Source organism: Triturus cristatus, chromosome 7 (assembly GCF_964204655.1).
Source record: "Triturus cristatus chromosome 7, aTriCri1.1, whole genome shotgun sequence".
In the NCBI taxonomy this organism is placed as follows: Eukaryota; Metazoa; Chordata; class Amphibia; order Caudata; family Salamandridae; genus Triturus; species Triturus cristatus.
The window spans coordinates 1,851,033,343-1,851,057,252 of NC_140590.1; the positions used below are offsets into that span (position 1 = coordinate 1,851,033,343).

At 49.0% G+C, this 23,910-nt stretch overlaps 1 protein-coding gene across 1 annotated transcript in view; it reads right to left on the reverse strand.

The window, feature by feature from the left end:
• LOC146813443 (ovostatin-like) overlaps positions 1 to 16,698 on the reverse strand; it is a 365,994-nt gene extending 349,296 nt beyond the window's left edge. The window contains exon 1 of the mRNA XM_085620205.1: positions 16,686 to 16,698. Within this exon, the coding sequence (XP_085476331.1) occupies positions 16,686 to 16,687 (2 nt within the window). The 5' untranslated portion in view covers positions 16,688 to 16,698. The remainder of the gene's footprint in view (positions 1 to 16,685) is intronic.
• Between the last annotated feature and the right edge of the window lie 7,212 nt (positions 16,699 to 23,910).

The window sequence follows — 23,910 nt, forward strand, 5'->3', positions numbered from 1 at the left end:
GAGTCGGCTCGTAACGGAGGACTGTAGTAAGCCAGACGACATGGTCTAAAGTGAAGTATACGCAGAAGTGGAAGAACATATCTATTCCTTCCCTTGATATACAACGTACAGAAGAATATGAACTGAAGATCACTTGGAGGGGATTGCGCGTCACGTGGGCAGGAAGGAGGAGCACCAATGCAATATCTTTTAGCGGGGTACCCTAACATAAGCGGGATACATTTTAAAAGAAACCTTAATACAGATCAATGTTGGAGGTTCGAGACAAATGTCAAATAAGAAGATACCGTATTATTTATATTTGGTGCGGGAGAATATTGCTTACCCGTGTTCTTGTTACACTTGAGCTCGCACCCATGTCTTCCAAGGCTGTCTAATTGGACTTTCAGTTCTTGCCTGGATCCTGTCAGGCATAGGTCCGGATTCATAGTTTATCTAAGCCAGCTGCCTGCAAGTTAGTCTGAATATATTTGAACCACTTTATCTTGCATGCCCCATCTAACTTCAGGCAATCCAAGACGTCTCTAGTTGGGTTTAGTGATTCTTTCCTCCAGGTTGAGTGCCAGAGTGAAATCGGAGCAATGCGGATCTGTAAGATGCTTTAAGCTCAGAAGGGTAGTTATAAGAGGATCAAGAATGCGAGAAACCGGCCAATCTTTTCAGGGAGCCACCCTGTATATACTGCTGCTTAAATGCATCACTCAAGCCCACGACACCAGCCCCATAGGAGGACACAGATGTTACTTTAGCCTCAGATCTTTATGATTTCAGTTAGTTTCGATCCTAGTTTTTTTTATAGGTCTAAAAAGTCCCGATACTTTTTCCATTAAAAACCCTCTATTGGTCACCATATTTTGCCAATTAATATCCCGATCAAACACGACGCCCAGGTAATTGAAGGTGTCCACTCCCTCAAATGTCCATGTCCTCTATGATCATTCTAGGATACTTCTTCAATTTCGATCCTGCCACGAGTATGAGGGACTTGGATTAATTTACCCTCAAGGCCAAACTATTCATAAATCTTGTATTCTCCATTAGGAGTCTGTGCAATGCGTTGCCAGTTCGTGCCCAACACTGCATCGTCTGCATAGAGGAGCATCGGAACAGGAGATGAATTATTAAAGGGACGTCTGCAGGAGACCCAACCAGGGCTGACTCCACGGCATTTGTGTATAATGTGAATAAGAAAGGGGTGAGAACACGTCCCTGCGTAACTCCACGGGTGATCTTGTACATTCGCCCTCTCCCCCATGGCGGACACAAGCTGTAACATCAGAGTACATCCCACGTTTAAAATTAATGATCTCCACCTCAAGTCCCATAGTGTCCATTGTTGTCTGAAGGTTAGAATGGACCACACAGTCGAAAGCAGCCAACAAATCCATAAAGGCCATATGGAGATGGCCGTCCTTGGCCTTTGTATACTTAGCAACTATCAAATTTAATTTGAGGCACTGATCGATTGTCCCCTTTCCTTAAGCTATATTGGAAGGGAATTAGTATGTTCCTTTCAAACAACCTGTCCTACAATCTGTTCAGGAGTAACCGCCACATAGGTTTAGCTGTACTGTCCAGTTTAGCTGTACTGTCCAGTAACTATATTGGTCTATAATCCTTTGGATTAGCTTCATCACCTTTTTATAAAATCAGGAATAAACAGTTTTCCAAGACAAGGCACCTGTACATGCTTTGGTATCCAAAACATTTGTGAGCAGTGGGGCCCACAAATCCTGATTATCTAAAAAGAAATCAATCGGGACCCCATCAGTTCCTGGTGCTTTTAATCGGCTACACTGATTTAGGGCATATTTCCTTTCTTCCAGGCTAAAGGGTGGGAGGCCTCCCGTGGTAAACACCGGTAGGTCTGGGAGCGGATCAATTGTCCCAAAAACTTTCGAAATGCGTCACCCATACATTCTCGGTCACGTGCGTCTCTAAAGTAATCGTCTCCTCCCTTAGGAAGGGACCATTAATTGTACTCACGAAATCCCCGCTAGGACTTCATGGTGATGCCCTTTGTACTTTTTCCCGTGCCTGTCATGATTGTATTGATTGATTGATGGTGTCGGAGATAAAACGGCACAGGAGAGACCCCCCTTACACTGCAGCCGATAATATATCTTCAGAAATTACCTCAAAGACCATCGATCTAATCTTTCCTAACTTGAAGAAACCGACATTGTTTCTCCAAATGTCAGTGATTAGCCCCATTCTCACTTAAGAGATTTTTGAATGGTAACACTAAAAGAAATCATGCCAATAGAACTGATATTAAAAGTGATGTTTATATGGGAATAGACCAGGAGTCCCATTTCTTAATTCATTGCTTTTTTTGAGCCACTGTCAGATTACTGGGGCAAGTCTCAATGTACACCCTCTTGTTTGCAGTCCAAAGCGGCACTGCTTGGCCCGATTTTGAAAGGTGGTCTGAGCATAGATGACTGTACAGATGAGATCATAAATGTTACCACTGCCAATACACAACTTAATGCGCAGATTATACACTTAATGAGAACTCTTGGCCACATGTATACAAAAAGAAACTGTGAGTCAAAAGAGGTTGAGTGACCGTAACACAACCACTAAGTGAGTACTGATCAGGATATAATTGCTGTCTATGAAGTGCCAACTGTATCAATAGGTATGTGTATGTATATATGAAAAAGATTCCCATCACCCACAACAAGTGGCTCGCTTCATCATTTGGGAACCTGGGAACTTCACCAGAGAACCGTGTTCTACCAGATGGACGTAGATATCGGTTCAATAATGTGTCCCAATTGTATCTATTGATGTATTGATTAGATCGAAGGAACCATCAAAAAACTGATAGGGGTTGATGTGTGCAGTGCTAATGATAAAGATATGTGCTAGTTAAAATTGGTTAACCAGGCACAAAAGTGTTTTTAATGGAGTGCTACCTGGATACCAAAATAAAACAAGACAGTGCTGTAACAGTTTGAAAGGATAACTGTGTTGGAAAAGACTGGTCAACATGTTTCAGCTCTCGGATACACTGTATCCTAGCTTTCGTCAGGACCAGAACGCTACTGCAAATATTAATGTTGTGACTAAGATACAAAGAAATTTTTTGAACATACAACCTGGACCTTGTTTTTCGGTACAGGGGAATACCTACAAAAGAAACAGCATTAATCAAAAACAGACTAACAAAGTGGTTGAATGTGGAAGATCGGTCAACAACTGCAAATTATTATAGAAATGGTTTTTGCAAAAGTACCATTGAGTGTACAGGGACAACCATATAGCAATCATCACAAATAGGAAAAATATTAATTAGGTTGTCACTCACCCGAATTAATCTGGGTATGTGCCTCACCCCGCCTGGCAACTGCTCAGGTTAGGAGGCACCGCTCCGGGGAATAATATGAGTATAGAACATAACATTATAAGGCTGCACTTGTTGAAATGTTCAAACATCATATAGCGCTGGATTTAACAACTAAGCGGTTAAAAACACGGAAGTCCGGTTGTCAAAAAACATGCCAAACAGCATTATAAGTTTGTGATTTTAAACGTTCAATAAGAGAGTTACAAGGACAAAGGCCGGTGATTTATGCTGCTGTTTAACCTTGTTGTCACTATGTCAAAAGTTGAACACACGTATAGTAAGTATAGAAAATATATATAGCGGGTGCTCAAATCGCGTTCCCGTTAAGACGGTAAGAGTATACATATCTAGTCAAATCTTACGCTGAGATAGCTGGGCTGTATTAAACGCAAATCGTGTAACAAAAAGAGAGACCAACTCTGACCCAGTCACAATCAAAGGGTCGTAAAATTAGAAGTTGGAAGTTGGAAACAAAACAATATATTAAGTTTAGTCTTACCTCTCCGTCGGTACCTCTCGCAGTGTCTGAGCGAGAAGGGGAGGTGTACACTGAAGGTAGCGAATCCTATTTGAGGATTCAGAAACGTCATGTCCGTTAGGCGCATAATCCAATACAGGAGCAAACGCCGACTGAGGACGTAATCACGTTGTGGCATGACGTACAAGTATACCTGGGAAATGTAGTCTGGTTGAAGTTTACGTGTTTACTAAACCCAACTTTATTAGGATCAAAAAGATGTGGACAGGCCCCACACAACGTAACCAGATACATGGAAAGGGCTGGCAAATTGGCAGTCACGGTTTACTTTTACTGTGGAATATAATCTACAACAAATTCCGATATAGAATATAAAATCGGATGAACAGCTAGGCAATTGCGTAATAGTACTCGAAACTCAGATCAGGAAGAAAGACATATTGGATTGTAATGTGATGAATGACTGTTTGACAGTTTATCGAAGACAACGCTAAGCTAATGTAGCCTATGTATGTATCTCAGAGCGAAGTCCACGGTATCTGGTCGTTCAGTCCCACACCATCACTATGCAATTTGTAAACCCACTTCTGCTCTTTTGTGAAAAGGAATTTATTGATGTCTGTGATGTGGGATGGAATGAGTGGTTGTTCTAAAATGAGCCATTTCAGATCTTCTGGCTTGTGGTTAAAAGCCAAGAAGTGAGTAGTTAGTCTTGTGGCTTGTTTCTTCCGCCTGATGGTGCTTTTGTGTTCACTGATACGGACCTTGATCTTCCGGGTCGTCATGCCTATGTATCTGAGTGAACACGGACACGTAATCAGGTAAATTACCTTTTCTGAATTACAGTTGGTGTGTCGCCGTAAAATCCATGGTTTTTCCAACCCTAGGTCAACTGTCTTGGTTGGCTGGGTTTGAGGACAGGCAGAGCATGAGCCACATGGGTAGTGGCCTTGTACGGGTGGTAAATCCCATAATGTGGGAGTAGTTTCTTTTTCTTTCATCCTAGGTCTGGTATGCACAAGATTATCACGCAAGCTCGTTCCTCTTTTGAATGAAAAAAGTGGTAATGGAATACTCTCCTTTGCTACATTCAAGATGCGCCAGTGTTTCCTTATTGATTTTTGGACACTATTGGATAGTGTACTAAAGGTGGTGACGCATATCATTCTCGTTAAGGGTTCCTTAGCCACCGGTGGTTCTAACAGGGCGTCTCTGTTGTTGTTGCAAGCCCTTTTTCGCGCTTTTCTCACCAGGTGTGCTGGATATTTCCTTACTTGAAGTTGCTTAGAGAGTGACTGTGCATGGACCTGGAAACTGTCCATCGTGGAGCAGTTCCTGCGGATACGCAGGAACTGTCCCACTGGAAGATTATGTCGGAGAGATTTAGGGTGATGACTCTGGAAGCTAAGAAGGGAGTTCTTTGTCTGAGGCTTCTTATACAGTTCACTTCCCAATACCCCTGAAATAGGGTAGATCATAATGTCCAGAAACGGAAGTTTATTTTTGTCGTATGTGACTGTAAATTTGAGGAAATTGTTTTGAGCATTAAGCCATGCATGAAAATCCAGCAGAGTGGCAACTGGACCATGCCAGATCACCAAGATATCATCTATGTATCTCTTCCAGCACGCGATCTGCGCATATGGAATGTGCCAGACTGGCGATGATGGAAAATTTCTTCCAATTTGAAGAGACCAAATACCTCCAAATCTCCGGAACATCTATGGGGAGCATTTTTGCTCCCAGTCTGGCCAATCTTTACGTTCACATTTTTGAACAAAATTGTGTGTTAATTGATCAAAATCCCTTCCGTGCGCAGATCGCGTGCTGGAAGAGATACATAGATGATATCTTGGTGATCTGGCATGGTCCAGTTGCCACTCTGCTGGATTTTCATGCATGGCTTAATGCTCAAAACAATTTCCTCAAATTTACAGTCACATACGACAAAAATAAACTTCCGTTTCTGGACATTATGATCTACCCTATTTCAGGGGTATTGGGAAGTGAACTGTATAAGAAGCCTCAGACAAAGAACTCCCTTCTTAGCTTCCAGAGTCATCACCCTAAATCTCTCCGACATAATCTTCCAGTGGGACAGTTCCTGCGTATCCGCAGGAACTGCTCCACGATGGACAGTTTCCAGGTCCATGCACAGTCACTCTCTAAGCAACTTCAAGTAAGGAAATATCCAGCACACCTGGTGAGAAAAGCGCGAAAAAGGGCTTGCAACAACAACAGAGACGCCCTGTTAGAACCACCGGTGGCTAAGGAACCCTTAACGAGAATGACATGCGTCACCACCTTTAGTACACTATCCAATAGTGTCCAAAAATCAATAAGGAAACACTGGCGCATCTTGAATGTAGCAAAGGAGAGTATTCCATTACCACTTTTTTCATTCAAAAGAGGAACGAGCTTGCGTGATAATCTCGTGCATACCAGACCTAGGATGAAAGAAAAAGAAACTACTCCCACATTATGGGATTTACCACCCGTACAAGGCCACTACCCATGTGGCTCATGCTCTGCCTGTCCTCAAACCCAGCCAACCAAGACAGTTGACCTAGGGTTGGAAAAACCATGGATTTTACGGCGACACACCAACTGTAATTCAGAAAAGGTAATTTACCTGATTACGTGTCCGTGTTCACTCAGATACATAGGCATGACGACCCGGAAGATCAAGGTCCGTATCAGTGAACACAAAAGCACCATCAGGCGGAAGAAACAAGCCACAAGACTAACTACTCACTTCTTGGCTTTTAACCACAAGCCAGAAGATCTGAAATGGCTCATTTTAGAACAACCACTCATTCCATCCCACATCACAGACATCAATAAATTCCTTTTCACAAAAGAGCAGAAGTGGGTTTACAAATTGCATAGTGATGGTGTGGGACTGAACGACCAGATACCGTGGACTTCGCTCTGAGATACATACATAGGCTACATTAGCTTAGCGTTGTCTTCGATAAACTGTCAAACAGTCATTCATCACATTACAATCCAATATGTCTTTCTTCCTGATCTGAGTTTCGAGTACTATTACGCAATTGCCTAGCTGTTCATCCGATTTTATATTCTATATCGGAATTTGTTGTAGATTATATTCCACAGTAAAAGTAAACCGTGACTGCCAATTTGCCAGCCCTTTCCATGTATCTGGTTACGTTGTGTGGGGCCTGTCCACATCTTTTTGATCCTAATAAAGTTGGGTTTAGTAAACACGTAAACTTCAACCAGACTACATTTCCCAGGTATACTTGTACGTCATGCCACAACGTGATTACGTCCTCAGTCGGCGTTTGCTCCTGTATTGGATTATGCGCCTAACGGACATGACGTTTCTGAATCCTCAAATAGGATTCGCTACCTTCAGTGTACACCTCCCCTTCTCGCTCAGACACTGCGAGAGGTACCGACGGAGAGGTAAGACTAAACTTAATATATTGTTTTGTTTCCAACTTCCAACTTCTAATTTTACGACCCTTTGATTGTGACTGGGTCAGAGTTGGTCTCTCTTTTTGTTACACGATTTGCGTTTAATACAGCCCAGCTATCTCAGCGTAAGATTTGACTAGATATGTATACTCTTACCGTCTTAACGGGAACGCGATTTGAGCACCCGCTATATATATTTTCTATACTTACTATACGTGTGTTCAACTTTTGACATAGTGACAACAAGGTTAAACAGCAGCATAAATCACCGGCCTTTGTCCTTGTAACTCTCTTATTGAACGTTTAAAATCACAAACTTATAATGCTGTTTGGCATGTTTTTTGACAACCGGACTTCCGTGTTTTTAACCGCTTAGTTGTTAAATCCAGCGCTATATGATGTTTGAACATTTCAACAAGTGCAGCCTTATAATGTTATGTTCTATACTCATATTATTCCCCAGAGCGGTGCCTCCTAACCTGAGCAGTTGCCAGGCGGGGTGAGGCACATACCCAGATTAATTCGGGTGAGTGACAACCTAATTAATATTTTTCCTATTTGTGATGATTGCTATATGGTTGTCCCTGTACACTCAATGGTACTTTTGCAAAAACCATTTCTATAATAATTTGCAGTTGTTGACCGATCTTCCACATTCAACCACTTTGTTAGTCTGTTTTTGATTAATGCTGTTTCTTTTGTAGGTATTCCCCTGTACCGAAAAACAAGGTCCAGGTTGTATGTTCAAAAAATTTCTTTGTATCTTAGTCACAACATTAATATTTGCAGTAGCGTTCTGGTCCTGACGAAAGCTAGGACACAGTGTATCCGAGAGCTGAAACATGTTGACCAGTCTTTTCCAACACAGTTATCCTTTCAAACTGTTACAGCACTGTCTTGTTTTATTTTGGTATCCAGGTAGCACTCCATTAAAAACACTTTTGTGCCTGGTTAACCAATTTTAACTAGCACATATCTTTATCATTAGCACTGCACACATCAACCCCTATCAGTTTTTTGATGGTTCCTTCGATCTAATCAATACATCAATAGATACATTTGGGACACATTATTGAACCGATATCTACGTCCATCTGGTAGAACACGGTTCTCTGGTGAAGTTCCCAGGTTCCCAAATGATGAAGCGAGCCACTTGTTGTGGGTGATGGGAATCTTTTTCATATATACATACACATACCTATTGATACAGTTGGCACTTCATAGACAGCAATTATATCCTGATCAGTACTCACTTAGTGGTTGTGTTACGGTCACTCAACCTCTTTTGACTCACAGTTTCTTTTTGTATACATGTGTTCACTTGGGGATTACAAACTGTTCGAGTCTTTAAACCATATCCCTTAGACCCCTACTCCTTGTGAGATATTTTTATTAGTTAACTCTTGGCCACATTCATAAGTACGCCGACACGTTTCGGCCTTCACGGTGGGCCTGTGGTGTGTTTCAAAGAAGGTCTTCCTCAGGGCTGTGAGCTTTGTGGACACGTGAAGGCAACTGGTTCCGGCTATTTTTCCCAAGTGGTCCAAGAACTTTCTTTGTAGTTAGGTCACTCCCGGTCTTACTTCAGCTTGTGGCCCTTGAAGCAGGTTGTTTTTTGTGCATTATTTAAACTTCCCCAGACTCCCTGGCATTTTCACAGCCTGTCTTAGGACCTCCATCAAAAAAACCTGCTTCAAGGGCCACACGGTGAAATAAGGCACGGTGATAATGGGTCTTTGTTAAAGATAATGTAGAGACCTGAAGGAGGGAGATGCTAGTAGGCTGTTGAGTCTGGGGGATTAGTTTGCTGCTAAGAGGAGTAGGACGATGCGCACAGAAGCCAGCAGCAGTCAAGAGGAGGAAGTGTAGGGTTCTGTGACATGGTACGAGTAGTTAGTTGATTACCGTTTGATCTGAGGCACCAGAGCTGGTAGACAGGATGGCATACGCCTGTGGTTCAGAGGAACAGAAGTACACGGATCATTACTATAGCAAAAAGAACGCAGAACAATGTTATACATTCACCCGAGTACAGAGATCTGGGCCTAAATCCATCGTTTTTTGCACCACTTGCCTTTCCAGTTTGAACCCAGCCATATGCAAATCAGTCTTGACCCTGTGCCCAATGGGAACAGTCCAGCCCGAACTGCCAAGCCAGGTCCTCCCTGGACCGGGAACAAGCACCCTAGGACCAGTTTCGGGTTTCAACCCTCCTCTGCCAGGATAGCTTGATTCCAGCAGCATGGAGAGCCACCCTAAGCAGGGATCATTACTACACCAACCAGTGCTAATGCACTGGGGAGGATTCATGGCAGATGAAAAGACCCCTCAAGAGAAGAGCGGAGGCCGTAACACCACCTACAAGCGGTTATGTATGAGCGGCAGGGGGTTGGTTTGCAAAGAAAACGGACAAAATATAAGCTCTTCCTTAAATAGAAGTTTAGAAAATATGGACTCCGGATGCATAAATACAGAGACGTTTTAAGGCATGGGCTAAGTGGGTTCTGGGCCAGGGGCCCAACCTTTCAGGGGGCCCAAATAGAGCCAGCTCGGTTCTGCAGTCTTGCCCGGATGGCCTTGAACAATTCAAACAGATTGTTCTAAATACAGATTTCTTTTAATGTGGGTGTTGTGCGAGTATTACAGGCATTTTGCTGAGAAATTATGTGCTTATGTTTCATGCAACCGGGTCTAACCAGCGCTGAGCACCGGCAGTTTTTTAAAGTGGACCTCGAAACGGGACTCTATCGGGTTCTGTTTTGTGCCCTGGCACAGGCGATCCGTCTTTTTTCCGGACTGCAGTGACAACAGGCACATGGATGTGCGCTGCTCACTTCTCACTAGTGTTGTTAAGTGCCGCCCCAGCACCCGGCACCCCACGGATGCTGGTGTACAGAGGCCCAAGGAGCCGTGAGAGGTGAAGGATGAACCTCAGACTCTGCCTTGCACTGCACAAGCATTGTTGGACTCCGTGGGGTTGATGAAGGGACGCCAGCGCAGATGTATGCTCAGCGGCTTGATGCCAAACGAGCTGTCGAGGAGCATGTGATGTCATACACCTCCGTGCACTTGTAGCACTTCACACAACAGCACTTTGTGTGCTAGGATTTGAGCCCATGATTACATGAGGGAAACCACAAGTAGTAAAAGGAATCTGTGCTAAAAAGCTAGAACAGTGCCTTTGGGATCGGTTAGGTGTGTGTCAAGGACGTGAGACAGGCCCCTGTGGAGCAGGGCTTCAAGGGGGCCCCATTTGGCCGAATGACAAGCAATATCTGCAAGATAAGGCATACTCAAGGGTCCCTCGGCATGCTCAAGGGTCCCTCGGCATGCTCAAGGGTCCCTCGGCATGCTCAAGGGTCCCTCGTCACATTCTGCAGGGCGGCCCCATTATTTTGCCTTACGCCACTGGTTTGTACAATATATGTATATATATACATACGCACACATATACACACACACACAGGCAGGCACGTGACGTGAGGCCACTTACCATCTATTGTAAAGATCCCTCCCGCCCCCCTACAAAGAGCATCGCAAGTCCCCCATACATGCGTGGGGTTTGTTAATGGCTCATCGCTGCTGATGGAGCAGCTCAGGGTTGTGGTGCATTGACAGATCGGTGAAGGGGTCCACACTAGAGTCCTCACTGGGGCTGTGGGGGGGGGGGGGGAGGGAGAGAAGAGGGTGCCAGGTACAGGTGATGCCGCTGTGACTTGGGTCTTGGTTGCGAAATACGGACAAGGTGCAACCCCGCACACTAAATCAACGTTACCCAGAGGTGTCAGAGCGCTTTACAATAGAGCGAAGTACATTAGACCAGACATTACAGGTAACACGGTAGAGGTGTCAAAACAGAACTACTAGGGTTGCGCAGAGTGATGTTTACATATTTACAAAATATAGATTCACTAAAAATTACACATTGCAGACTAAAGTTGAAGCAATTAGGGTTTCAAAATACATATTTCACAGTTTAAGCAGAAGGGCGAACTAGTTCCAGTTAGGAAAATCTAAGTCAGAATTATTGGTAACAGTGTCTCTGCAAGAGAAAGGTTCTAAGGTCCTTGAGGAAAGAGGTGGTAGTGTGGCTATAGGCAGGGGCGGCTCTTCCGACTAGGGCGGAGGAGCGCTGCCCTACTGCTTTCTCACAGTGCGAGAAAGCCAAACCATAAAACGGTAATAACTTTTGGGTATTACATTATATGTTTCTTTGCGCATTGCAGGCGGGTGGGTGGAGCTGCCCTGGCAGGGGAGGAGTCGCTTCCCCTCTCCTGAGTGCGCAAAGACTGTTTGGTCGGCCCTCTCGGAGCCACCCAAAGCAGTCATGCGCACTCAGCACTTCTCCATGCAGGCTGCATAACAGCCTACATGAAGTACATGCCATCCCTTACAGCCCCTGGCAGGGCGGCGTCCAGACCACTCACGCTCCACTGGAGCGTTGTGATTGGCTTTGGGGAGGGGAGGGAGGGAGGGAGGTGCAGTAAAGATATGGGACCCGGGTCGGCGGAACGGAAGGATTATTATTATTACTACTAACCCCCCCCCCCCCCCCACGCAACATGCCAGCTGCTACTGGCTATAGTACTGGGCAAGGGTGGATGGATGGAGAGGGGTTCAGAAGAGTGTGGGGTTGGAGGGTGAGTGGGGCGGGGGAGGTCTCCTAGCAAGGGAGTGCGTTTCCAGCATAAGAGGAGGCAGCGAAGCGCACAGAAGCCTGGCTGCTGTTACAGCCACAAGCCGCTTTATCGGCCAGTTTTTCCGGCTGGTAAAATCTGGTCCAGTGTTGCCACACCTGGGACATCCGGATTACAGGCCCACTGGCCCTCTTGTGATCCAGCGGAGCAGGATTCCACACAGAAACACAGCTGCACCTGACTCCTTACCAGCCCTAAGACGGAGTGCATTACCAGAGCTGCAGACACTCAGCCGAGAGTGGAAGAGGGGTCTGTGGGTGTGTGAGGGGTAAACACTCTATGCTGGCTCGGGGAAGCCATGCATTACCAGAGCTGCAGACACTCACCCGAGAGTGGAAGAGGGGTCTGTGGGTGTGTGAGGGGTAAACACTCTATGCTGGCTCGGGGAAGCCATGCATTACCAGAGGTGCAGACACTCATCCGAGAGTGGAAGGGGGTCTGAGTGTGTGAGGGGTGGACACTCAATGCTGGCTTGGGACAGCCATGCATTACCAGAGGTGCATGCATGCACTCACCGAGAGTGGAAGAGGTCTGTGAGTGTGTGAGGGATGAACACTTGATGCTGGCTCGGGGAAGCCATGCATTACCAGAGCTGCAGACACTCACCCGAGAGTGGAAGAGGGGTCTGTGGGTGTGTGAGGGGTAAACACTCTATGCTGGCTCGGGGAAGCCATGCATTACCAGAGGTGCAGACACTCATCTGAGAGTGGAAGGGGGTCTGAGTGTGTGAGGGGTGGACACTCAATGCTGGCTTGGGGCAGCCATGCATTACCAGAGGTGCAGACACTCATCCAAGAGTGGAAGGAGGGTCTGTGAGTGTGTGAGGGGTGGACACTCCATGTTGGCTTGGGGTAGCCATGCATTACCAGAGGTGCAGACGCTCATCCGAGAGTGGAAGGGGTCTGTGAGTGTGTGAGGGGTGGACACTCGATGCTGGCTCAGGAAGCCATGCATTACCAGAGCTGCAGACACTCATCCGAGAGTGGACGGGGTCTGTGAGTGTGTGAGGGGTGGACACTCGATGCTGGCTCAGGAAGCCATGCATTACCAGAGCTGCAGTCACTCACCCGAGTGTGGAAGGGGTCTGTGAGTGTGTGAGGGGTGAACACTTGATGCTGGCATGGGGAGGACATGCATTACCAGAGCTGCATGCACTCATCCGAGAGAGGAGGGGGGGTCTGTGTGTATGAGGGGTGGACACTTGATGCTGTCTCAGGGCAGCCATGCATCACCAGAGCTGTATGCACTCACCCAAGAGTGAAAAAGGGTTTGTGGGTGTGCGAGGGGTGAACCCTTGATGCTGGCTAAGGGTGGGCATGCATTACCAGAGGTGCAGACACTCACCCGAGAGTAGAAGGGGGTTTGTGAGGGGTGAACCCTTGATGCTGGCTAAGGGTGAACATGCATTACCAGAGGTGCATGCAATCATTTGAGAGTAGAAGGGCGCCTGTGAGTGAGGGATGAACCCTTGATGCTGTATCAGGGCAGCCATGCATTACCAGAGGTGCATGCACTCACAGGAGTAGAAGGGCACCTGTGAGTGAGGGATGAACCCTTGATGCTGTCGCATGGCAGCCATGCATTACTAGAGGTGCATGCATTCACTGGAGTGGAAGTCGGTCTGTGGGTGTGTGAGGGGCGGACACTTGATGCAGTCTCAGGGCAGCCATGCATTCCCAGAGGCGCATGCACTCACCCGAGTGCGGAAGGGGGTCTGTGGGTGATAGAGGGGTGCACACGATGGTGTCTTAGGGCTGAGATGCATTACCAGAGCTGCATCCACTCACCCGAGAGTGGAAGGAAGTCTGTGGGGTGGATATGATGCTGTCTCAGACCAGCCATGCATTACCGGAGGTGCATTCACTCACAGGAGTGGAAGGGGGTCTGTGGGTGTGTGAGGGGCGGACACTTGATGCTGTCTTAGGGCAGCCATGCATTACCAAAGGCGCATGCACTCACCCGAGAGCGGGAGGGGGTCTGTGGGCGAGTGAGGGGTGAACACGATGCTGGCTCAGGGGGACTGAGGTGCATTGACTGAGCTGCACGTGCACACCAGGGCCACCGAGTTATGCAGAAAATTCCACAGAATTGTATGCCACATAATCTGCCGTATAATCTAAAAATTATATAAAAATGAATTGAGCTCAAGTGGATCTAAAGATTCTAAAAGCGTGGCAGCTTGTGTCCCCGAGCAGTGGAAGGCCCCCACAGTGGCCCCCAGAAAGGTTTCAGTTACTTACTGCTGTCTTTGGTTTTTTAAACCGGTATGGAGGGGACATCTTGGCTCATGCGGTTTCACCACTTGAAAACGATTACAACATAATGTAGTAATACCGTCACAAAGAGCGCTGCACTACACCACATAAATTTATTTTCTTGCAACATCATTTAGCCAACCCAGCTGCATGGAAGCAGACGTCCAGCGCCCTGCTGCTGACACGGGAGCTGTGAGCCCTGGGTGCTGCTGCTCAGGACGGAGAAGGATTGACTGAGCTATAGCCTAACCACTGGAAGAATGAGTGTGAGGGTGGTGGAGCACCAGCAGAGCTGTGTGCAGTGGTCAGGGTGGAGGTGCTGTGACGGAGATGTGTGCAGTGGTGAGCACAGGTCATAGTAGAGGTGCATCAGCGGAGCTGTGTGCAGTGGTGAGCACAGGTCAGGGCTGAGGTGCACTGACGGGAGCTGTGGCAGTGGTGAGCACAAGTCAGGGCTGAGGTGCACTGACGGAGCGGTGTGCAGTGGTGAGCACAGGTCAGGGCTGAGGTGCACTGACGGAGCGGTGTGCAGTTGTGAGCACAGGTCAGGGCTGAGGTGCACCGACGGAGCGGTGTGCAGTGGTGAGCACAGGTCAGGGCTGAGGTGCACCGACGGAGCGGTGTGCAGTGGTGAGCACAGGTCAGGGCTAAGGTGCACCGACGGAGCGGTGTGCAGTGGTGAGCACAGGTCAGGGCTGAGGTGCACTGACGGAGCTGTGTGCAGTGGTGAGCGCTTGATGCTTGTAGTCAGGGTAGAGATGCACTGACGGAGCTGTGTGCAGTGGTGAGCACATGATGCTGCCGGTGAGGGCTGAGGTGCACTGACGGAGCTGTTTGCAGTGGTGAGCACTTGATGCTGCCGGTGAGGGCTGAGGTGCATCAACGGGGCTGTGTGCGGTGGTGTGCACTGGTCAGGGCTGAGGTGCTCTGACGGAGCTGTGTGCAGTGGTGAGCGCTTGATGCTGGTGGTCAGGGTAGAGGTGCAGCAGCTGAGCTGTGTGCAGTGGTGAGCACTTGATGCTGGTGGTCAGAGTTGAGGTGCATCAGCAGAGCTGTGTGCAGTGGTGAGCACAGGTCAGGGCTGAGGTGCACTGATGCAGCTGTGTGCAGTGGTGAGCACAGGACAGGGGTGAGGTGCACTGACGCAGCTGTGTGCAGTGGTGAGCACAGGTCAGGGGTGAGGTGCACTGACGCAGCTGTGTGCAGTGGTGAGCACAGGTCAAGGGTGAGGTGCACTGACGCAGCTGTATGCAGTGGTGAGCACAGGTCAGGGGTGAGGTGCACTGACACAGCTGTGTGCAGTGGTGAGCACAGATCAGGGGTGAGGTGAACTGACGCAGCTGTGTGCAGTGGTGAGCACTTGGTGCTGGTGGTCAGCGTTGAGGTGCACTGACGGAGCTGTGTACAGTGGTGAGCACTTGGTGCTGCTGGTCAGGGTTCAGGTGCCCTGACGGAGCTGTGTGCAGTGGTGAGCACAGGTCAGGGCTGAGGTGCACTGCCGCAGCTGTGTGCAGTGGTGAGCACATGATGCTGGTGGTCAGGGTAGAGGTGCATCAGCAGAGCCATGTGCAGTTGTGAGCACTGGTCAGGGTACAGGTGCATCAGCAAAGCCGTGTGCAGTGGTGAGCACAGGTCAGGGTACAGGTGCACTGACGGAGCGGTGTGCAGTGGTGAGCACTGGTCAGGGTTGAGGTGCACTGACGGAGCTGTGTGCAGTGGCGAGCACATGATGCTGGTGGTCAGGGTTGAGGTGCACTGAAGGAGCTGTGTGCAGTGGTGAGCGCTTGATGCTGGTGGTCTGGGTTGAGATGCACTGACGGAGCTGTGTGCAGTGGTGAGCACTTGATGCTGGTGGTCAGGGTAGAGGTGCATCAGCAGAGCTGTGTGCAGTGGTGAGCACAGGTCATGGCTGAGGTGCACTGACGGAGCTGTGTGCAGTGGGGAGCGCAGGTCAGGGCTGAGGTGCACTGACAGAGCTGTGTGTAGTGGCGAGCGCAGGTCAGGGCTGAGGTGCACTGACGGAGCAGTGTGCAGTGGCGAGCACTGGTCAGGGTTGAGGTGCACTGACAGAGCTGTGTGCAGTGGTGAGCACATGATGCTGGTGGCCAGGGTTGAGGTGCACTGACGGAGCTGTGTGCAGTGGTGAGCACTTGGTGCTGCTGGTCAGGGTTCAGGTGCCCCAACGGAGCTGTGTGCAGTGGTAAGCACAGGGCTGAGGGGCATCAACAGAGCTGTGTGCAGTGGTGAGCACAGGTCAGGGCAGAGGTGCACTGATGGAGCTGTGTGTAGTGGTGAGCACAGTGCTGCTGGTGGTCAGAGTAGAGATGCATTGACAGAGCTGTGTGCAGTGGTGAGCACAGTGCTGCTGGTGGTCAGGGTAGAGATGCACTGACGGAGCTCCCCTACACGGGCACAGGCCGCTACAGTACTGGAAGCGGTGGGGAGGGCAGACCTACATGTCGGACGAGGCCTCCTGGGCGGCGGCGGCGGCCTGGAGCAGCAGGAGTCCCGCACAGCACACGGCAAGAGTCCACATGGCGGAACCGGCAGTAGCGCTCAGATACCCGTACTCTTCTCCTCCGGAGCCCCAAATGCCCGGCCCGGCCTCGGCCCGGCTTTCATGCCTCCCGTGGGTAGGGAGTGGCCCTGCGCCCTGAGCCAGGCCTGGGAAGGAGCCAGTCACGGGCCTCCCTGGCTGCTGGTACCTGCCCACCGTGAGGTGAGGGCGCGGCGGTTCGGCACTCGCTGCTGACATCTGTGGTCACTGCAGGTCACATTTCAGGATCCGGGCGGGGCCAACTGCCAGCCCTCGTCCTTCCAGGGTCGGTATCTTGATCACCATCACTCTGGGCCATAGTAACACCTGCAGGGCCGTTTCTAGGTGTTGTGCCACCCTAGGGGAGAATTGAAAATTGCCGCCCCTCCCTTTTACTACCATCACTCTCTCCCCCTGTCATCCAGGCTAGAGAGGCACACCCTCTACTGCCGAACCCTTCTACTCAACGAAAGGCCCAGGCCAGACCGTTATGGTAGCCAAACACTCACAGAACTATGTACACGGATGCCCAATAGAGCCTTGTGTTTAAATACCACTGAGGCTTCAAGTGCACCTCGTTTTCAAAACCAGAAACAACAAAAATAGTAACTTGCATTGCTCACTCACCCAGTACCTGTCCTCAGTACCCATCAGTGAACACAGACATCGGGGCTCACTTGGTCAGTACCTGTCCTCAATACCCCTCAGTGAACACAGTTTAATGCTCACTCGGCCAGTACCTGACCTCAGTACCCCACAGTGAACACACTCAGTAGGTACCTATCTTCAGTACCCCTCAGTGAATACAGTCTTCAATGCTCACTCGGTCAGTACCTGCCCTTAGTACCCCTTAGTGAACACAGTCTTCAGGGTCACTTGGTCAGTACCTGTCCTCAGTACCCCTCACTCAACACTGTCTTCAATGCTCAATTGGTCCATATCAGTCCTGAGAGACCCTCGTGAGTACCAATTCTCAGTGCCAGTCCTTAATACCCCTCCCTATTGTGCCAGTCCTCGTGCGCCTCTCCTCCCTCGGGTCTTTCTCTTTACCCCTCGCGTGTCCTTCTGCACGTTTCCCTCAGCTCTTCTCATGCCTTAGTTTGCAGTTATTCCTCTAGACCTCTCCCCTCTCTCTCCCTTTGGTCATCCTCTGCACCTCTCCTCTCTGAACTCCCCAGTCTTATCACCTCCTCTCCCGGGTCCTCTCTCCTCATTAAACACCACAGTGAATTGTTGCAGGACGAGCAGTGGGATACTCATAGTGATAATTAATTTAACTCGGGAGGTTGTACTCTACCCAGAACCCCTCTCTATCCATTTGTGGCTCTAGAGAGGTCATCCTCTCTGTGTAGCTACAGTGTTGAGATGCATGTTTATACACACACACACACACACACACACACACCTTCGACTGTGTGTATGGCATGTCCTATACTTTGTGCTACAAGCACAATTCCCAACGTTCTGTTGTTTTTTGTTAGCTTATGATAGTGGACACAGTTCCTCCTGATTGGGTTTTTTGATTTTTGCTGATGTCTGTGTTAAACACACACTTCTCTGTCCCCGGCTGCTTCTGTGAGTTTTTCTGTCTGTGATGTACCCACAGGTGCCCTTGTTCTGTTTTTTCAGTTCTGTGTATTTGTGTTACGCACACGATTTCTTCTGCCCGGTTTTGTTTGTTTATTTGCTGATGTGTGTTCAATACATGCTGTTTTGTTGGGTCTTTTGTGCTTCCTATTATCTGGTGTCTGTGGTACATGCACAGTTACCCTGCCCGCTTGTTTATAGTTGTATACACACACAGTTCCCTGTGCCAGAGTGTGTTTTTGGTAGTTCATGAGTTCGGTCTTGTACAGAGAATCCCTGCGCTGTCTTGTTTTCGGTAAACCCTGTTTTCTTCACCATACAACCTGTTTTCGCTGTCTTATTTGTGCTAATTATACTTGTGTATTTCGTAGGTAATTCAAAATCGTGTGCATTTTTTGCAAACGTGTGCCCGCCCCTCCCTCCTCCCCCTTCCCCGCTCACGCAGACTGACGGACGCCACCTGGGAAAGAAGAAAAGGGCTTCACTGAGGACTTAGTGACTTGCTGTAAATCTGCTCTCCAGCCAGCCAGAACTGAAAAGCTGACCCAGCCCCACCTGGAAATTGTTCTCCGTTCCTGCCCAGAGGTCCCCGGCCCCTCCTTTACAGCTCTGCTCTTTTCTCTGTACCGGAGCCTGGACTGCCTCTAAAGTTGAACTCCACAAACATCAAGTAAGTTGGGAAAATAAAATACCTGGTGCATTTTTTAACCGGAAAATGTCCAATGTCTTATCTGCTGTTTTTTATGTTATTTTTTTTAATGTGTAGTGCGGGTGTGTAGATCTGTGTCTAATGGGCTGGGTAACATGAGAGATCCTTAGCCCACTTGCAGTCTGATGAACATAGATGTTTTGTTATAGGTGCGACTTACTCCTCAACACCCCGCTCAGTCAAAGGAGGCCGCATCAAAAAACCTGGCTTGCAGGGTGGTTTGAAAGCGAGTTAGAGCTTTTAATGTATATTTTGGACCGGTGCTTCATGACCTCGGTGGCAAAGCTTTAGGTGATTTGATGAGTGTGCTGAAACGTGTACTTAAAGGTAGGTGGGATGGCATTTGGTAAAGCAGGAGATTGCAAATAGAGATTTAAGCCTACACGCACATCACATTTATATTTCTGCTGCTGTCATAGAACTACCAAGAGAAGTTACCAGAGTCTATTCTCTATGGCTGTTTGTGGATGCGGTTAAACCATATACTCTTTTAAGTGCATTAAAATGCTAACTTTGGAATGACTGCATCAAAACATGTCGTGTTTGGTGTCAAACAACTTGGAATCATACCCCCAAATCCGTCCATGATGTGGGAGCATGATCCCGCCCTTCTAGAGGGGACGACATGTAAAACTATAGAAATCCTATAGAGCCCTGGCATCACAAAATGGATACAACCAGCACAGACACTGGGCTGCCCTCCTGCTGCTGACTGAAACTCGCAGTGAAGGAGGCCCAACAAAAGGCATCCTCTCACAGGGAGGTGTCACCACCTTCCAGACAGGATTTAGTGTATTGGAGCTGGGTGGGTGCACTCTTAGAGTGCTTTGAAGTCCTGCACTGGGAGAGCAGTATATGTGCATATGCCAGGTGTAGGAGAGTAGGGTCTGCTATCCTATGGTCACCCCAAATTTTTTTCTTTTTGCTTCACTGGTTTTTGACATATTGAGGCTGTGGGCCTGCCAATCAGACCCCCAGCCTGCTGTTCTCTCTACTAAATTTACTCTATGCACCCTAGGTGCATAACCAATTGGAAGTGGATCACCCTGTGAGCCCCTGTACCAGTGTACACTAGGTACCCAGGGCATTGGTGTATCTAAGGCCTGCCAGGGGCTGAAGCATGTATTATGCCACCCCAGGCTTGGCCTAACAAATTTGACACAACTGGCTGATCACTCAGCTGGGGTAAGTTGGTGTAACCACCTCTTACTTAGGTGTAGTATACCTATACCTAACCTTAAATGGGACACATGTTAACCTATAAGTCACTCCTATGGCAGGCCTTAACAATCCTGAAGGCAGAGTGCTTGGTTCCATGTGAGATGGTGCTCTGGCATGAGCTGAGCCTGTCTGCAGTGGTCGGAACAACTTCCTTCTACTGTTTCCAGATATCGTCATACCATATACTCTTAAGTGCATTATGAACCTCGCGGTTAAATGCTAACTTTGGTTTGGCTTTATCAAAACATGTCGAGTAAGGTGTCATACGAATTGGAATACTAACCCCTCGCCAATTCTGGCGACGGGGTTAGCATTCCACCCTTCTAGAGGGACACGACATGTACAGTACCTGAAACCCGGGTAAAATCAGACATAGCCTCAGCTCCACAAAATGGATGCTGCCACCACAGACACAAGTCTGCTCTCCTGCTTCTGGGAGTCCTTCCAGCTTGGGAGGTGTGGACAAAGGGTTTCCTGCCAGGGGAGGTGTGTGCACCACCCCAGACAGGATTTTGTGTATTGGTCAGGTAGGGCTTGAAAGAAACCAGACATGCCTGAGGCTCACAAGGAGCCTCGGTGCATATGCCAGTTCAATCCGGTCCTGGGGCACACCAGTCCCGGGCCTGGGGCGAGCTGGACAAAGGATTGGGGGTGTAACCACCCCCCTTCCTGGTCCCACCCTTAGGGAGGTACCTAGCAGGTAGTCCGGCCCCTAGAATCCGCTTAAAGGTAGGAGCTGTGTCCTAAGACTTCAGGCATCCTGGAATCAACTTAACTACAAGAAGAAGACGGGAACTTCGACGCTCTGCCGCACAGAGGACTGAAGCCAATCTCCCCTGTGGTCAGGGAGTGACCACCTTGCTAACGCAAGCACCATCCAGCGAATCAACGTCTGCTTTGCCGCCGCCTCCCGCCTCCCGCCGGAGCCCAGAGACTGACAAGACCTGGACCTCCAGACCTCTCACCGCCCGATCCACAGTCCCTGAAAAGAGGAGACCCGTGGAGGCACCGAGACACGTGGAGCCAGCCATCTTGAAAAGACCACGACAAGCTGCAAGCGCAACAACCGAGGCTCCCTCCAAGTTGTGCTTTGGGATCTGAGAAGCCCAACACCCGAGCAGCATCTGCACCAAAGGTGAGCCCTCCAGCATCTCCACGATCTGCGTGGGGCCCTTCTGCATTTTGCCACTCGACGCGCCTAACCGGTTGCTGGCCCGCTGGCTAGTGGCCATCTTGGCGACGAACTACAAGAACTACACCGCTGATCTGGTTGCTCCAGACTGGCCCTTGCTCCCCTCCAAAGGAGCAGTCCCTCTGACCTTGCTGGTCAGAACCATCAGCTTATTTCGTTTTCCACAACAATTGCTTTTTCCAAGGCTTGTTTGCTTCGATCAAGTCGCCGACACCGCCGACAGCGAGAGCCTGCGTGGGACAGCTCGTGAACCGACTCCTGGACGTCGTCGACCTTCAGGGACCACGTGGCTACAGAGACAAGCTACACCTTTCTTCCTTTTTGCACCCGACATCGCCTGGTACCCACCTGGTGCCACGCTGGGCACTGGCTAGTGACTGTGAACACTGTCCCCTCTGCTTACAGGTCTTCTACAACTCCGATCCACTCTGGGATCCACCGTATCTCTTCCGGACCGATCCCCTGCAGCATCTTTGTCTTCAGGCTCCATTGAACAGATAGAAGAAACCCGACGCGCTTCGAGACCTATGCACCCGCTTCCTGTGGGTGAGGTAAAGCTGGCACTCCGGTGCCCAAGTGTAGAGTATCATCTCTAGTGTCTGTGTTTCCAATCTTGAGTTCATAGTCCATCCGGAAGATCCTTTTTGCAGTAACTTTGTAACTTTTACGCACCCATTGAAAACCTATGGGAGCTCGCGTGTGACTATTTGCTCTGCACACGCAACCCGTGGACCTCCTGGTCACTAACTGAAGTTAGCTCCTTGTAGGCCCAGCGATTCTAGAGGCCCTAGGCCTTTTCCCTTTTCTGTTCGTGGTACTTATACCACTATTTTAGTATATGGTTTGAGCGGCCACCAGGGCCTATCCATATAAAGTGCAACTTCTCTGTATTCTAACGTATTCTTGGTTAACGATTTGTGCTCCTGTGCTCATAAAGAGTCTAGGGGATACTTTGAGAAATAAATACATATATATTTTCAATATATATCTGTGTGGTGTCCTTTCATTGGTATAAAAGGGGGTTACATTTGGTAAAACAGCCTGCTTAACACGCTTCACGAGTTTAGCCTCAAAGACTGCTTAGCCTACGCTACCACTAGGGCAGCTAGTCCGAAAAGGTTGACTTACAACCACACCATAAGGGTTGCTTGGCATGGTACAAGGTGGTCACTTTAACTAGTGAACATCATATACCAGGCCAACTTCTCACACCAGGTCAAACCGGTTCAGGGGCTACCTGTCCCTGCTCTGGCGCGAAACTGGACAAAGGGAAGTGGGTGTTCACACCCCCTACCCTGACCCTCCCAGAGGAGTGGTCATAAAGCTATTCCCTCCCCTATCTTCACTATAAGATAGCAAACTTTGCCATTGCAAATCAGATAACCCGGGACGACGCTCTACAAAGAAGAATCCTGGCACTTCGATGTTCCACTACCTTTGGAAGACAGAAGAATTTCCCTTGGAGTCAAGGAGTGACTCCCCTGCTTGGCAGGCACCAAAAACCTTAATCAACGGTTGCAAACTTTCTCGCTCCCGCCGGAGTTCGAACACCCTGCTGCCCCGGAAGTGGGTTTCCTGACTTCTCGACGGCCATTGTGAGTCCCCCGCAAAGCTGTGGCGAGTTGACCCCACGAGTGACGAGGAACAGCAATACCCGTGGACCGTGCACTATTGTCGAGTGCAATCCCTTCACGACGTTCTACGAACTTGTGCTTTGGACCATTTATGGCCCAAGCCTCCAGCAGGTTTTGCAGCAAAAATCAGAGGCCTACCCCGTCCCGCGTGAGCGTGGGCTCCTGTGAAGCATTTCATGAAGAGGCATCTTTGTGATCCCTTGCCTGTTGGCTAGTGGGTCCCCCGAAGACTTTCTTATCAACTAAAAGGGCTCCCCTAGTTGCTCCAGGCCTGCCCTCACTCACCTTTGCTGGGTGAGTCTCTCAGACCTTGCTGGTCTGCACCATCGACTTTCTTCAGTCTACACGAGACTTGCAGTTGCCAAGGCTTGTTGGCTCCAATCCGGTTGCTGACACCGCAGTCAGCTGCAGACGTTGTGGGACATTCCGAATCCAGATGCTGGTCATTGTCGATCATTCCTGGACCTCGTGAGCGAAGAGTCAAAACACCATCGACGACCTGAAATCCCCCGACATCTGTGGTCATCCATCTTCCTGGCCACCGGTCACTGGCAAGTGACTTTGAACACTGTCCCTTCAATTTTCAGGTCTTCTGCATCTCGAATCCACCCTTGGATTCAACCAGACACTTCTTCAGTCGACGCAAGCAGCAAGTCTTCTTTGGTCTCCATAGAAAACAGCGACGCGACCCGACACCAAAAGACACCTATGCACCCGGCTTCCCTGGGTGAGGTAACTCGTGCACTCCGGTGCCCTAGTGTGTGTTGGCCCTCGAATTACTTACCTTGTAAGTGGCTTGCTT